The sequence below is a fragment of the Lonchura striata genome, chromosome 1A, assembly GCF_050655825.1.
Source record: "Lonchura striata isolate lonStrDom1 chromosome 1A, ASM5065582v1, whole genome shotgun sequence".
Classification (NCBI taxonomy): domain Eukaryota; kingdom Metazoa; phylum Chordata; class Aves; order Passeriformes; family Estrildidae; genus Lonchura; species Lonchura striata.
In genome coordinates, this window is record NC_140741.1 from 37785360 (window position 1) to 37802200 (window position 16841).

The 16841-nt window shown below is 39.2% G+C and overlaps 1 protein-coding gene and 1 long non-coding RNA gene across 20 annotated transcripts in view; one reads left to right on the plus strand and one right to left on the minus strand.

Moving 5' to 3' along the window:
* Positions 1-16841, plus strand: part of LOC146763449 (uncharacterized) — a 159588-nt gene that overhangs the window by 19564 nt on the left and 123183 nt on the right. For 7 of the 12 annotated variants that reach the window (XR_014951781.1, XR_014951782.1, XR_014951787.1 and 4 more), the window contains exon 3: positions 1-16841. This exon is cut by the window's right edge. This is a non-coding gene — a long non-coding RNA (uncharacterized LOC146763449). The other 5 variants (XR_014951785.1, XR_014951790.1, XR_014951792.1 and 2 more) reach the window with 1 other exon arrangement.
* The window catches only part of MET (MET proto-oncogene, receptor tyrosine kinase), a 104220-nt gene continuing 87907 nt past the window's right edge, over positions 529-16841 (minus strand). For all 8 annotated transcript variants that reach the window (XM_085568309.1, XM_085568308.1, XM_021542605.3 and 5 more), the window contains 9 exons: positions 16760-16841; positions 15807-15947; positions 13298-13528; positions 10814-10894; positions 10010-10191; positions 8351-8460; positions 5692-5857; positions 4659-4795; positions 529-4518 (listed from right to left, as the gene is read on the minus strand). The exon at positions 16760-16841 is cut by the window's right edge and continues 75 nt beyond it. In XM_085568309.1, the coding sequence (XP_085424435.1) occupies positions 4308-4518; positions 4659-4795; positions 5692-5857; positions 8351-8460; positions 10010-10191; positions 10814-10894; positions 13298-13528; positions 15807-15947; positions 16760-16841 (1341 nt within the window). In that variant the 3' untranslated portion in view covers positions 529-4307. The remainder of the gene's footprint in view (positions 4519-4658; positions 4796-5691; positions 5858-8350; positions 8461-10009; positions 10192-10813; positions 10895-13297; positions 13529-15806; positions 15948-16759) is intronic.

Consider the following 16841-nt stretch of genomic DNA (forward strand, 5'->3'; position numbering starts at 1 on the left):
GTGTCACAGATACAAAACACCTTCCAGACATGAAATGCGGCATGGATGACCCTGAGGGACACAGATTCAGGTAACTGAAATTTCTTGTGGATCATGACTAATTAGGGACTTAGATATCAAACACAAGTGCTGGCATCCTTGTTGGGCCACGCAGGTATTCCTTACAATAGCAAAATTCCAAGCTTCAAATGCCACCCCAAGTCAAGAATTGTAAGGCTCTACATGAGTAGAATGTGTGGTTAGGAAAGAGGCTTCCTGTTCAGCCAAACTATGCCATAGTTGTTGACAACAAATATTTGGTATCTTTCTCCGACGTATTAACGGCTAGGAGGCTGATGAACTGTGTGTTTGATTTATTGCTGCACTTTGTATTTTTAGATTTAGATTTAGAGTTTTTTCCCCTCTCTCCCAGAGTTCCACAGGTTGCTCTTCCCATGTTAGTCAGAAAAAGTATACAGACAGACTTGTCAGTTTAACAGTCAATGTAAGCAGTAATTCTAGCATGAGGAGCTTAATGTATTACAATAATTCATTTTAACAACATGTTTATTCAGTCATGACAACAACTATAAACATAAGTACCTTTCAGCTCTTTGCTGATATATGAACTTACTAACATCAAATCTTTACCAGAATCACATATTCTTACAGGTGTCCCAGACACAACGTTAACTTTATTAAGCAAAAGTTCATAAATAGTAAAAATGTCCTCTGTTTCACATTGCAGTGTTCCTTAAGCATGTACGTACAAGTTTGGAGCAACTTCTCCAAATCTATTGTGTCATAAACTTCCTTAGCTCTTTTAACAACCATAGAGATGATTTTTTTTTGCCTGCAGCAAAGCCTTTTGTCCTTGAGCAATCTACAATTAGTATCACTCTCAGCAGACATGAAAGTTCATTTCTGAAATTAAAGTCGTGATGAAACACAATACAATATTATCTGCTCATAGCTTGCCTACACACTGTGCCCTCATTATAAATCTTTCAGTTATAATACACTCTCCTAAAAACAATCTATCTCCCTTATATCAGTTCTTTATCTGTATTACCTCTCTTTGAAGATCTTAAAATGGTTGGCCTGCAGCAATGGAGATATTATACTTAGGGTGGAGTGTGTTTACAGTCTTTTTTTTTCCTTTTTAATATTTACACAGTATTTCTTAAAGTTGCTACAGTTTTAATCATGTACATTGACATATGTTTTCTGAAATGTTCACAGTGCAGTATTTTGTGGCCTAACCAAACTTTGTAAATGTCATTAAAAATAAACTTTTTTTTTTAATATAAAAATAGAATACTTTATGTGTTTACACCAGCAAACCCAGTTCTATCCTATTCTAAACAAACTATACAGTAGTATGCACAGAATTCCACAGGAACAGAAATGACATGTGATGTTTGCCCTAAAGTTATAGTACTCTTCCCTAATGAATAGATGTTTTATTTACTATCTCTTCTCAAAATTGTTCCTCTGGTCATAACTTAGCATTAAAAGTAGATAATTCACTGGGTTGTGTGATCCAAGAAGAGAGTAAAGAAGGCCTAAAGCCATTTCTTCTTTTGATCAGTCTTCTCTGCTCTTCAGGGCTGGTATGAAGAAATTACTGGTATACCTGCTATGGTGGTGTCTTTTTAGGTCAGGGCTGCCTGCAACACCTCTGCTCCTTACTCACCTTTGTTAGTAGCTCTACCCAAGGGTAGGTGGCAGAGCTTTAGCTGCTCACCAAGTGACTCACCAGACAGCAGCCTTCAAGTTTTAATTCCTAGAGTGATTCACTGTTTATCGAAAGAAATGGAAGCTTTTCATTTTACAGCAAGAGATCTGTTGCTGTAGACTGTTTGACTCAAATAAATGGTTGAATGTTGGAATAATGTTGACACTAGGAATGCTTTAAGCTAGATGATTTTCCCTTTGTTTTTTGTACCGTCTGACTATACCAGAGAACTGGTAAGACATAGAATCAGAGAATCAAAGAATGGCCCACGTTGTAAAGGACCTTGAAGATAATATAGTTCCAGCCCCTCTGCTGTGGGTACATTGATGAATGTTGAAAATTCCAGGGATGGGGCATCCACAACTTTCCTGGACAACCTGTTCCAGTGCGTCACCACTCTCATAGTAAAGAATTTTTTCCCTATGTCTGATTTAAACCTACTGTCTTTCAGTTTAAACTCATTCTCCTTGTTCAGTCAATACATGCCTTTGTAAATAGCCTTGTTCCATGTTTCCTGCAGGCTTCCTTCAGGTATTGGAATGCCGCAACTAGGTCATTCCAAAGCCTTCTCTCTTCCAGGCTAAACAATTCCAATTCTTCCAGCCTTTCTCCACTGGAGAGGTGCTCCAACTCTCTAATCATGGTTGATGATTGATATCCTACCTGTGATGGGGCCCCAGAGCTGGATGCAGCACTCCAGGTGGGTCTCACCAGAGTGGAGAAGGGGCAGAATCCCCTCCCTTGACCAGCTGCCCACGCTGCTCGTGATGCAGACCAGGATACAACTGGCTTTCTGGGCTGGGAGGGCACTTTGCCTACTCATGGGCAGCCTCTCACACACCCCAAGTCCTTCTTGGCAGGGCTGCTCTGGATCTGTTCCTCCCCAGCCTGGGGTGATACAGGGGCTGCCCTGACCCAGCAGCAGAACCTTGCCCTTGGTCCTGTTAAAACTCATGGCATTTCCATTTCCATGGCTTCCCTCTTGAGCGTGTCCAGGTCCCTCTGGACGGCATCCCATCCTTGCACCTCTCAGCATGGTGTCATCTCCAAATTTGCCGAGCATGCACTCCTGCCCTTTGTCTATGTCATTAATGAAGATACTAAATAACACAGGGCCCAATGCAGACCCCTGAGGGACTCCACTTGTCACTGATGGCGATCGGGACTCTGAGCCATTGACCATTATCCTCTGGATGTGACTGTCCAAAAAACTTCTTATCCATCTAACAGTCTACCCATCAAATCTATCTCTCTCCAGTTCAGAGAGGAAGTTGTGGGGGGCCAAAACTTTAGAGAAGCCCAGATAAATGACATCTGTACACCTCTCCTTGTCCACTGGTATAGTCACTCCATCACAGAAGGCCACTAGGCTGGCCAGGCAGGATTTGCCCTTGGAGAAGGTGCGCCGGTGTCTTGAATACTGGTGAAGGACTGCCCTGTCCTTCTGTGCCTTCTAGGAGGATCTGTTCCATGACCTTCCCAGGCACAGAGGTGAGGCTGACAGGTTGGTAGTTCCCAGGGTTGTTCTTTGTTCTCTTCTTAAAGATAGGTACACTGTTCCCCTTTTTCCAGTCACCTGGGACTTTCCCTGACTGCTGTGACTTTTTGAATATCATGAGAGCAGCTTGGAAACTGCATCAGCCAGTTCCTTCAGGACTCTGGGATACATTTCATCAGGTCCCATAGACTTGTAAACATTCAGGTTCCCTGGGTGGTCATGAACCTGGTCTTTGCTTACAGTGGGAGGGTCTTTGCTCTCCCAGTCCTCATCCTGTTGTCCATCCTTTCAAGAGGTGTGGGAAGAAATGTTGCCATTGAAGACTGAGGAAAGAAAGTTAAGTACCTCAGACTACTCTTCATCCACCAGCACTGTTTGACAGAGGGGAGACACCTTCTTTGGCCTTACTTGTCTGATTAATGTACCTGTAGAAGCCCTTTCTGCTATTCTTTGCATCCCTTGCCAGGTTCACTTCCAGTTTTGTCTTGTCCTTCCTCACCCACTCCTTACTCAATCATACTTTTCTATAGCATTTCTTGATTTTGATTTCTTTTAAGACGCCATGAGGCTGGCTATCTTAGCTGCTTAGGTTCTTGTTGATGTAGGTCAAAAATCCAAAGTTTTCCCCATGTGGGATGAAAATACATTTTAAACTCTTGTAACTCTCATTGCATTTCTTGGCCTTTTGTGTGAAAACCATTTCTGCACTGCTCATTATCCTAAAATACATGCACAGTAACAGTCCTTCCAGCCATACTGATTGATGTTCTACTTTCATGGCATTTGTTCTTGGGTCTGAGCACACATTAATGACAGTTTGTGGGAACTAACTCTGGATGGTAGCACACCACACTTCCATTTGGTAAATTGATGACATTCTCCAAATACTTGGAAATTATTGTGACAGTTTATGGAATCCTGTATCCTTAAACAATACGATATTGTGTCCTTGTACTAGTGCAACTTGGGCAACAACATAAACATGTGCAACAGTGTTCTCACAAAGACCGGGCAGTAAAAACTAGTGACAAAATGTTTTGCTTTTTGTTCATACAACTAAGAGTGGATTTTCCTTAATTTCAGACATACCCGTCATGTGTCAACATCCACATCTGTGTTGTCTTGTGATGATAGAAGAGAAGGATAGGGAGCAATGCACTTGACATTGACATAAGTAGCATTGACATGAACATAGTGTTCCCCAACAAAAGTGGAGAAGATTGTAGATATTTTTGAAACAAGTTCAGAAAATGCTGGACGCATCTCAGGTTTCGGATGCCAGCACTTCAGCATGACTTCATACCTGCCATTCAAATAAAGAACCATTCAATTATGAAATCACATAAAAAGAAAAAAAGCCCAATTCTCTCTTTCCTCCCAGAGTCTCAGTTAGTATAGTACCAGAATCATCAGCATTTGCAGAAGCCTTTGCAAGCTACTTACAGTGGATCCGGGCAGTATTCAGGTTGCAGCAGCCTTCTTCCTTGTAGTAAGTAAACAGTTATATCAAAAGAATTTACATCAGGATAAGGTGGTGCCCCTCGTGTCATAAGTTCCCATAACAATACACCAAAGGACCACTAAGAAAACAAATAAATAAATAAAAAGTTAAAGGATTGGAGGTTTTTACATTCCTGTTTTAGAAGATGGTTTGACAGATTTAAGCATTCAACTGCATGGATTTTCCCTTTGAAAAGTTGTTTTACTGCATTCAGCTTTCTTTTAAGTGAGCTAATAAATGCTGTAGGGACTTGAGGAGCCACTTAAATAAGAGCCAGAGAATCTCAACTAAGTAAATGAAAGAAAATAAAAGCCTATAGGCCTGCTACTTTGCTGGTATAAATTGGCAGACTTCTTTTGAAGTTAATGGAGCACTGTCAGTTTGCATGAACTGATGATCTGACTAATTCTGTGTAAATATGTGCTGAAGACAATATACATGGTGAAAATTCTATGCATCATAGGTTAATCTGAATCTGGATTGAACAGAGAGCTAAAACACAAAGTAATACAGCCAACTGACTTCATTGTAATTTTTTTTTCTTCATAAATGGTCAGATTCATAAATTGAGATTGCTGTAGGCAGCCTATAAGTATTAATAAAGCAAATAAAGTATTTTTGAGAACTACTTTTACAAGTCTCCAAGTTAATCTGTTCTGTCAAGCTTTCCAGAGCCCCTCTTATAGCAGGGTTCTTGGCTTCTTGGCATGTCCTTACTTTCCCTTGGAACAGGGTTAAACTTCTAATTCTTTCCTGAGCAGTAAGATATAATCAGGTCAACAACTTCTTGCTTAGTGATTGGGACAAATACACTTTCTTGATGTAGAAAGACTCTTTTATTCTTATGTGAACAAAAGCTAGATTCAAATATCAGTTTTCATTTGGAGTTGTTCCATTAATTAAATACCAGAATAATGCCTCAGGCAATATAAAATAAATAAATAAATAAGTGATACAAATATGTTTGTACATTACCACATCTGACTTTGTTGTGAACTTCTGAGTTTGTAAACTTTCTAAAGCCATCCATTTCACTGGCAGTTTAGCTCCTGTTTTATTGTGTACACTGTAGTATTCTTTATCATAGACATCTCTAGCAAGACCAAAATCAGCAACCTTGACAGTAAATTTTTCATCCAACCTAGAGAAATGACAAAAGGTATTATTTGCAATTGAGTGGGCAAGATTTACCTTGTTGGTGGATTTTAATAACTGAGTGGTATGTTTGAGACTGTGACTTTAGATGGCAGTACTTTATTTGGCATCTATGAACTAATGTAACACTGAAACAAAAGCACAGCAAAGTATATTTGACACCCATTTAACACAGTGAATGAACTCAGGAAATTACTGATATGGTTTTGATAATACAATTTGAATTACAGTTATTTTAAAACAATTGCTATGTATAAAAATATTTTTGCTAATAGCCTATACATCCTGATTGAGTCCTACATCATTTCTTCCACAGCTGTTTTTCCTTCTGTATCCTTAAAACCTGTTCATTTTTATTTCCAAGTTAATGCATCACCTTTCCTACTTACTCTCTGTTTTGATAAAGAGGGATCCATCATATCTCAGTGACTGCCTTTATATAATAATGCAGTCGTGTACTAAGGATGAGTTTGGTGTCTCTTCTGGGGAAAAATTATGGCATAACAAAAGTTCTGTTGAGGTTACAACTTCAGCCATACCAGAAGACCTTCTTAGCTTTGCTTCTCCTAAGCTTGGTATTTGTCTTGATAAGTGGTATCATTGTTACAAAGACAGAGTTTGGGTGTTGCCATTTTCAAGCCTATCCTTCTTTACATGTGCAGACCTAGTCACAGCAAGCACTTCCTTTTGGGCTTCTTTACAGCATCACAGTCACAGAATGGGTGTGGCTGGAAGGGGCCCCTGACGATCATTTCGTTCACCACTATCTCCCCTGCTCAAAGCAGGGTCTGCTACTACAGGTTGCTCATAACCATGACCAGGTGGGTTTTAAATAAGGGTAAGGACTCCACTACCTCTCTGGCAACCTGGGCCAGTGTTCAGTCATCCATACAACAAAAGTGTTACTATGTTTAAATGCAATTTTCTCTATTTCAGTTTGTGCCTGCTGCCTCTTGGCCTGTCCTAGGGCACCACTTAGAAGAATCTGGTTTCCTGTTCTTTAATCCACCATATCAGTTATACATATGGATAAGATCCCCTTGAATTTTCTCTAGGCTAAATGATCCTGTCTTTCTCAGTGTCTACACATGACATTTCCCTGTCTTGAATTTATGAGGGTTCTGTCTGGACAACTCTGGTCTGTTGAAGTCAGTGCATGGGACAGAACCATCTGCTGTATTTACTGATGTTGCAACGTAATCTGATGAAGGGTGTAGGAGGGAACTTTAATGAGTCAACAGGAAATGTCCTGTTTATGCCACAGCAGGTTCCTGCACCTCTTCCAGGATAGTGGAATAGAGTTAAGAGTACCCAAAGACTATATTTGCTTGCTGGCTTCCTTTCTGATAGATATCACCAGTGTAGCAGGGCCTGTACTGAATGTTGGATTGCACATGGCCACTGGGGAAAGTGAGTCTTGTGGCAGCAGCTTTCCAGGCTCTGAAGTGCTGATCCCTATAGGAGTACCAAGGCAGTCATTCAGTGGTTATGTGAGACACCCTGAGAGCTGTTCCTTCCTCACCCAAGGAAGAGACAGTAGGCCAAGGGGAATGTCCTGTTGCCACCATTTAGACTTTGATTAGATGAACTAGGTATTTTGTTCAGTAACCCAATGCATTTCTTCTTAGGAAATCTGAAAATCTGCTTGTGGCTTTTTTCATCCCTTAAAAAAACCAGTACCTGCAATAAAATATTCTTTTTCAGTGGCTGTTCAGCTGCACAGGTGTGCACCCTTGAAAAAAGAATAAGATATCTGATGTCACAGGTTAATGACCTTTTTGCAGCCAGAGTTCCAGTTTATGATGTGCTAAAAATAAACTTTAATGTTTAAGGCTGTGCCTCATTAATTCACAACATCAGTGATAAATCAGCATAATCATATTGGCAACTCCTGTATCAGTTTGTTTTTGTGGGAACTGAACTGTCTGGTTTCCCAGACACTAGTAAGATTCTTTGAATGTTAATTTGTGTGCCTAGTTGAGCCAAAGTAAGGTCATACTCATGTAATGAAAGACTATTGTCAAGAGCTCTCACTGGTGTTTCTTTGTGTTGCTGTTTTTCTCACAAAGTTCCCCTGTGTTCCTCTCCCTTCTGGTTAGGTGTGGCAGCAGAGACATGCTGCTTCTGAAGAGGCTGGGTGGAAGCACAGCAAGTTGAGGCAACAGCAGTTTAACTTCCCTTAGGAGATGCCTTTTAAACTCTAACCTATGATTTTAAGAGGCTACACTTTCACCTCAGCTTTCTTATTTCTCACACTCAAAAAAAGCTTATGTGTAAAAAATGAGCCCTTAGCAAGATGAGTAGCTCATCAGTATGCAAGACAAACATCAGTATAATTGCAGAGCAATGAAAAAACCACCATCTTTTTACTAAAAAATAGCAGAATCCTGGAAACTTCAGTTTATCTCATCTCATCTCATTTCACTGTTTTACACAGAAGAGTGTGGTAGTGTGGCTGAAAGTAGATGTTTGTACTTACATACAGTTTCTTGCTGCCAGATCTCTATGGACAAACTTTTTACTTGCAAGGTATTTCATTCCTTTTGCAACCTGAAGGCCAAATCCAATTAAATCTTTTACTGTTGGATTCTGTAAAATACAAACATTTATGATAAAATGAATGCAGAGGCTTAAGGAGTGGACTGCTCTATGCTCTGACTCTTTAGGTTTCACACACCTCTCCTGCCACCAGAACGATCAAGAAAGGGTGGTGCTTGTAGTGAAACTGGTTTAAGTTTAGGTCAGCCTCTTACCCCCAGTGATAAAACACACTATAAGAAAACAAAAGAGCTGACAGTCTCCAGAAGAGTAGAGTTTGCAGCATAAACAGCATAACCTGACCTGACAAGTGGAACAGTATGCTGGAACTTCAGCATTACAGATGATACACAAAATTCACATTAGGACTTAGGGGTGATAGCATGTAACTCAGTAGAAGGTACAAACTGTGAACTTGGAGCTCATCAGCTGGGGATGACCAAAAGAAGAGAAAGTCTTATTTGGGACAAAATAGGTGCATCAGTATGATGTCATGAAAATGGCAAATGAGACCTCAGCAGAGGAAGATTTTTGGCAATGATTGTTAACTCTTTCTTCTTGACTACATGGTGAGATGATACTGAAAATGTTAAATATAAAAATAAATATAAACATAAACCTGTAAATCTTTTATGGCAATCATATGACTTATAATAGTAAGGATCCTACAGATTTTTGTGGTTTTGACATTGCTTCTTATAATTTTCTTCTGTGGAACAATCTGATTCAACTGTGGTCATTATTCTGTTTATTTCAGGAAGGACTGTGGTACTATATACAGACATGGGCCCTGGTGCTTGTAGAATGAAAGAAGCTCAAATAGGAGCAGGTCCCAGCCTCAGAAAGCTTAACTCTTCCAAAAATTTGTTGAAATTAATTTTTTAAAAATTGTACTAGCTATTGCTGATTGCAAGAAAAGCAAGGACAAAATCCTATTGGCTCAGAAGTCACTTTATATTGTCCTAACACTGTGAAATAGGTGAAATACTACATGTAAAGTGGGCTTACACTGCCTGACGTAAGATCTGTGGTCTCCTACTTGAGAGAGAGTAGTGAGGAACATTTAAGGAATCTATAATCTTTAAATGGAAATGGGGAAGATTGCTGATAGGAGAGTATGCATAGTTTGTATAACAGCTCCTGTTTTTCTTTCTTAAGATAAGAAGAAAAAATATTGATAATAAACACAGCGTGACACTAGCTGGACATGGAGTTCCCTTACCTAGGATTTGGAAGAGCAGATGCTGATGACTGGTACGCTGTGCTAAAGTCACCAGAGATGTGCCAGTTTCCAGCAGATGATTGGGCCCAGGGACATAGATCTCATAAACACATTTGTTTATAAAGAGGCTTATGGATGGGAAATGAGAAATACTTATTGCTTATAATTTCTGGGAAACATTCTAGGGAGGAATTTGAGGGGGAGGGGAAGGAGTGGCACTGCTGTGGTTGGGCTCGATGCCAGACTAAGCAAGTGCTAAAGGTTAAGGTGTAGTAACAGCAGCAAGTTGCAGACGTAATGTAATTATGAGAGCTTGTAAGTGTTGGAGCAGGGTGTGGCCAGACTTGCATTACTGTTTATGCCTCACCAGGTACTTACGTGAGTCTCATTCCTAATGAAGTTTCGAAGATCTCCATGTTTCATGTATGGAAGAACAACTAATGGGGATCCTTCATTGGGCAAACAGATTCCCAGGAGTGACAGAACATTGGGATGAGTGAAATCTTTCATGATTATTCCTTCTTTCAGAAACTGAGCTACTTCTTCTAGGTCTGTAATCCCTGAGAAATCCAATAATCAAAGGAGTTAATGAAAAGAAACAGAAACAAACTAGGGTTGATTTCTCTACAGCATGTCATTGCACAACAAAGTGATAATGAGAGGCTACAAATATGCTCTCCACCTCCCACATTATGAGGTTATGTGCATTGGTTTTCCTACAATGACCAAATACAGCCTGTTGGTAATTTTAATTCTATTTCTCCATTTCTTATTTTGAATGACTAAAATTTGAATAACAACATTTGAATAAAGTCCTTAATAAATGTTGTTATATTATCTTCCTGTTTTTCCAGGAGCTTTGCCCATTCTTCAGCAATTTAACTTCTAAACCCAAATTTTCAGTAGTCAGTAGAATAAAAAAAAAATGAAACTACCTTTCCCTTATTTTCCAGAGTTTTTTTTCTTCGTAGAGGAAATATATGGACATTTCATTTGGTGTAAAAAATATATGCCAATGTGTTGTGGTAACTTGGAGTAACTGGAATTGCTCCGAAGAGAAATCTGATTCAGCTGCAACTAACAATCTTTGTTTGTGAATGTATGCTTCACTGGAATTTATTGGTTCACCCCAGTTATCTTCAGAATTAATAGTAACACCTCACTATTAAACATGTAACTCACTATTCAGTGACTTCACAGCACAATGAATTTTCCTGCTATCGTTATCCAGCAATGTCCCATGGTACACACAGCCAAAATGTCCTGAATAAAAAAAATGAGCAATATTAGCTTTAAGAAGTAAAACTAGCTTTCTGGTATTTTCCACTGGGTAGAAATTATGCTCTAAGAAAGTGATCACACTCCATTTCTATCCAATTCCCAGCACTTGTAATATATACTTCCTAACTAACATATTAAAATAAATGGAATTGGACCATTACATAAAACCACCATTCATAAAATCACCATTACATAAAACCACCACTACATAAAACCACCATTACATAAAATGAAAACTCTACTTGTGGCATAATTGGTATTTCTTGACCTAAATGGAGAGTATAAATAATGACAAGGCTGGCGCCACAAATATTTCGTGTTCTTATAATGACTAAGCACGGGAAACCCATGTCACCCCATTCCCATCACCTTCTCCTGTGACATGGGTGTCAAAGGAGGACACCTGGAAGGCACAGGGAGCAGTTAGGAGTTGACATGACCACTGGATTGGTGGTTCCCAGTGATCTGCAAGCCCATGCTAAGTGGTCCGCTGGACTGTACAAACTTGATGCATCTGATGGAAAGGACAGCCACTCTGGGATTACAGTTGCTTGGGCCTTGCTTTCTATGGAAAATGTTGAATGTTAAAAGTGATGTGTTGGCTGTGGATGGTTTGGGAGTTGCTCTACTGATCACAGACTGATGACACCACTTGGCAGTTTTTTCTATGGCCTAGTTCCAAGTATAAAATATCAGTAAAAGATGATGAACAAAATTTGCCTTCTTTCTCATGGTCTAAGCAGTGAAATGAACTGCCAGGGATAGAGAAATCCTGTGCTTTCCTGCCAAGCAAATTATGTTATCTACCAAAGCTTACTATGAGAAATCAGTTTGGAAAACAGTGAAGTTTGAGCTCCAGGTTCACACATTAATTTCTACAAATCAAATTACATATGTGTTGTACATAATAAACTAAATAAATATTTAGTTCACAGATGAACTATTTACTGGACACCTTTAAAATACTAATATTTGCAGTTAGAAAGCATAATTTTTTTTTTCTTAGGTGTGAGTTCTACAGAGGACAAGACTATCTGATTAATTTTACTACATTCCAGTCATAAGCTCTGGTCAGACCTCAGTTTGCTTTGCTTTTGGCTTGATGTAAAATTAATCCAAAGCTTGTTTTATAAAAGCAGCTAAAATCCCATCAGACCACAGATTGCTTGGAGCCTGGGCATAAATCCTAAAGCTTGGATTGGGTGTGTCTAAAATATTTTAGGGTTTGGCCCATTTCTGGTTAGAAGGGAGAAAATTTAAAACGGTTAATTATCTTGGTGTCATTCCAGATATTTTTTGACATCTAAAAAAACTGGAAATTACTTGGAGTTTTTCAAAACAAAAAAGAAAAGAAAAAGGCCCACCCTTGTTTTGGGGATGATGAAGTGTAATACACAAAAGTGAAACACACTGACTGTTTGATTTGTGGCTCTTGTCCTGCAGAAGAGGCATTAAGAATATAATTTATAGCCAATTTTTAATCAGTATTCTGATCCTTAACAAGAGACCTCTCATGCATGATCTGTAGAAATACTGAAATACAGTTTGTACTTTGGTTACGAATAGGTACTCAATCATACAGAGTTTAAAAGTGTCCCAAACAGGAATACTGGCTTGGGCTGTGAAAAGTAAAGGCAACTTGCTTATGAAGAATAGGAGTGATGAGAGAAATTTAGAAAAATCGGAGATTTGCTAAATCAGGGACAAAACTAAGGGGCAGTGAATCAGGAGCTACATATTTCTGCAGCTGGCATGAGAGGAATGAGGTGATATGAAGAGCATTTGCTGGGAGGAAACAAGCAGCAAATTCCTTAGAGCTGGTGGAAACTTGAGTAGGGAAAAGGGTGTGGGCATTTCACCTGGGCCATGGGGCTTTTTAGTGTATATACTAATGACTCCAGGAGTCTCCTGTGGCATGTAACAATTCTGACAGATAATAGGCTCCAAGTTTGAGGTCACTTGTGCTCCTGCCTCAGCGTCCCCTGCCATTTCAGTGTGTGCCTTAGGTTTCACATAGTATCCTGTGGCAGATTCACTCCCATACTACAGCATCATGGATCAGGAGCCCTGGCTGAGCTTTCTGTAGCCTGGAAAAGGGTGAGAGTGAGACAGTTGGAGGGGACCAGCAAGTCCATGAGTTCTAAAGCGCCTCATTAGGTGGTGGTCTTCTTTCCTTATGATGGCATCTTCTCCAACTGATCAGATGGACTGACTTCAAAGGAAAGCCCCTTCATTCCCCTCTTCATTCCGTACATGGCATGCAATGCTATAAGAGCTAAAAAGCTTGAAAAAAATCTCTGTAGAGACACCTTATTCAGAATGGTTTATAAAGAATGCGTGTGCAAAAAGAGGAGCAGTTTGCAATGTAAGAATTGCAGTACTCACCTCTTCCTATTACTTCACTGAAGTGCACAATCAGACTGTCAGCACCAATAACCACGTGCTGCACTTCCTTGACCAGGTCGGGATTTAAGGCACTGATGTCTATGTGGACATTACTTTGGAGAAGTGGACTGGCTAAATCTGAGTCTCCACTAGACAGAATTGGGGAGAGGTCAGAGTGAGGATACTGGGCAGGTCTGCATGATCCATTCTGAGACATGCTTGGAAACTGATCTGCAAAATGAACAGAAACTGTTATAATCCTTTCAAACTTCTCCTTGAAAAATGAAGAGTTTTATTCCATTGGTAAGAAAGGTTTGATTTTATCAGTTTGGAAGTGGCTTGGCTTTACGGAAGCTTTGGTCACAAAGGGAAAATGAAAATATGCATTGGTAATCTCCCAACCGCCAATAAAACCATGTCACTAGAAACTTATGCTTGTCTCAGCTCTACTTTTATGAAACTAAATGGCAAAACTTCCACTTGTCTGAGGGGATGGAATGAAGCATTGTCACTTCTGGCCAAATAGAGGTTATAGCACTTTTAGCAATTGTGAGTAACAAGATTAAAACAGAAACATGACAGCAATATGGGAGGAGGAGGTAGTGAACAATTAAAAATATGAAGCTTTCATTATTGTCATGTTCTAATATGGTAGGGAACTTTACACTTCATGAAGGCTTCCAAAGTGCTGGTGACTAGCTGTATTTATCCAATGGTAAATATTCAACCAGGGAAATGCCTAGAGGTGATTCATTTCCTGTAACTGCTGAAGATATTACAGTTGGTGCTACTCATGAAAATAACATGAGCCATCTGATATAGCAGAAACTAAAATATTTCAGTAAATCCAGGACTATCTATTTGATATTTTTTTTTATCAACAGCATGTTGTTCAGGTATTTAAAATTGGTTTTGTTTAAAACCTTTTTCCTAGCATTTTGTGTGACTGAATGAAATAACTATGTTTAGTTTATACCAGTTTCAGTTTGGAATAATTTCAGTGGAGTCGATGAACTGCATTTAGTCCAGGGTCAAAACCAAAAAAACTTATCACGTATCTTATTACAAAAAGTAAAATAAATTGTACAGACATTCTTCATTTATTTCTGCATAAAACTTGTGAAATTTTTATAAAGTGCTTTTATCACTCTGGGTGCTAAGAAATACTCTGTTATTTTATCTAGGAACAAAAATACCAACTCTTACAACTTACAAATTAATTTATTTGCAACTAAATATTATTAAATATTAAATATCTATTTAATAAACACAGTAAAATAATCTGGCCATGGCTGCAAAATAATACTAACAGCTGCAAAATGTAAACCTGCATGTTTTATAATGTTTCTTTTATTTCATCCTTTGATAATATTGACATTGACATTGCTACAGGAACATTAGATAAAAACACACCCTTCTTAGATGCACTCTCCACTGTGCTTTGCCAGTACACAGTGACTGCAGGACCACTGTGGATTTACCTTCCACCAAGGATCTTTGCATAGTTTTGTCTCATGTACCACTTTTCTTTCTAACCAGTAGCAGTAGCACGGGCTTTTCTTTCCTTTTGGAAATTTTTCAGTTGAGAAACTTCCTGTACGAGCTGCTGGCAGCAATTAAAGAATAATATGGGAAGCTGGGAACAGGCCTGTGTCTCAGACAGCTCTGTGACTGGGGCTTGAGAAGGTGGAATAGAAATTTGGAGTTATTTATATTGCATTGTATACAGCAGACCTGAAATAGTACAAGACTATGTCTATACCAAGACTAACAATTATCTGTGATATCTCACACAGCATAATGTGATAACTCCTAATAGATAAAGGCTCTCTAATGGTAATCACAGAACATGGTCTCCACACGAGTTAAAGGAGCTGAGAACGGTATGAAAAGTGTCGCAGACTGCTCTTCTGAAGAATATCCACTTTAAAATCATACTATACAGCACAAAAATATATTTGGTGTAGGATTATTCTTCCCAGAGACTGGCATAACAGTGCACATGGACCTCCATTGAATTTGTTACAATCTTCATATCCTTTTAGCTTAATTTTTAAAATTAACATTTCTGCATTATACAATATCCCATTTTACAGGAGGGGCATTAAGAGACAAAAGAACCTGCAGCCACTTGATGTTATTAAAATCATCCTTTTCTGAGGGAATTTGTGCACTATGTGATGGATCATATGACAACACAGAATCACTATATACACTAACTCCTAATAACTTGTGGAGCATACTTTTAGAGAGTTTTTGCTAATTGTATTTTATTTATTCCTTCAACCGAGTAAAAGTAAAAATCCTATGCACTTTAATCTTGGGAAGCACACGAGAAGCTCAGTTAAAATAGCAAGCCTGTGAACACATGAGAGTCCCAAAAATGCAGACAGAGACAAATCAGATGAGAAAGTGAAATTAGGATACTGATCAAAATAGCTATCCTCTGAAGATGAAAATCAAGATGTGTAAAATATCTTCCATATACTGATTCCTATTAGAGGCATACCTTCTAGAAAAGTTGATCTGTAGTCTACAGATTCGCTTGAAACCATTTCTGTTGTTGGACTTACACTCCTTGCACTCACCAGCCTGTCCAGGTGAGGAGTGTGCACTCTGCCATCATAACGAACTAGGTCACTTCCCAGATCTGAAGGGGGAGGAGAAAGCAGTGTTAGAAAACCCTCATGTTTTTGGTTTGCCACTATTGATTTATCTATTTATTTAAATTTAGATGTTCTGCTCTGCTGGGAAGAGGGTTAGGTTGTTGCTGTGGCAGATATGCAGGACTTGAGCTATTTTTAGAGTGTAAGATTCTCTGCAAAAAATTTTTGTGTTGAAGACCCACTCTTAGCTATACTGGAAGATCAGAGACTACTTCGAAGACTCTAGGGCCAGCTTCCTGGTCTGACTGTGACAGTGCAACAGGACAAGACTTTGTTATACACTAGCTCTCCTCCTCCTCCCACCTTACATAGTGTGGCAACTCCCACTGGAAGGAAATCCAGACACAGGGGCCAGAGAAGAACCAGAGTCTGACCAAGCTCCTGATTTGGGGTAAAAAAAGACCAGGAGACTGCAGTGCTCTGTGTCTTGCACAACTCAGGCACAGCCTGGAGGAACACAGGGCAACTGCATGAAGCTGAAGTACTTGTGATTCCATGCATGTCATTTACTCATCTCCTCTTCCAAAGCTGATTAGGGAAAAGAAGTTACTAAGTTTTCCTAATCGCTCAGAGTTGCTCAGAAATGCTTCTGCTTAAGGCATAATGTGGCCCTTCACCCAGCTCAGGCTCTTGCCAAGCACTGAAATGCAACTAAACACTGGGACTTGATTGTGAAACCTCTGCTGACAGGTTACAACAGGGCAATGCATGGCAGTTAAGCAAAGCATAAAACTATGTCAGTTTTTAAAATCTAAGACAATAATGGAATTAGTTGATGGGATTGACTATGATGGACCTTTAATTTGTTTCTTCTTCCTTCTCCAGAAGAAAAACACCAAAAAGATAAAAACTAAGATTGATGTTGAAAGAATTCCAGC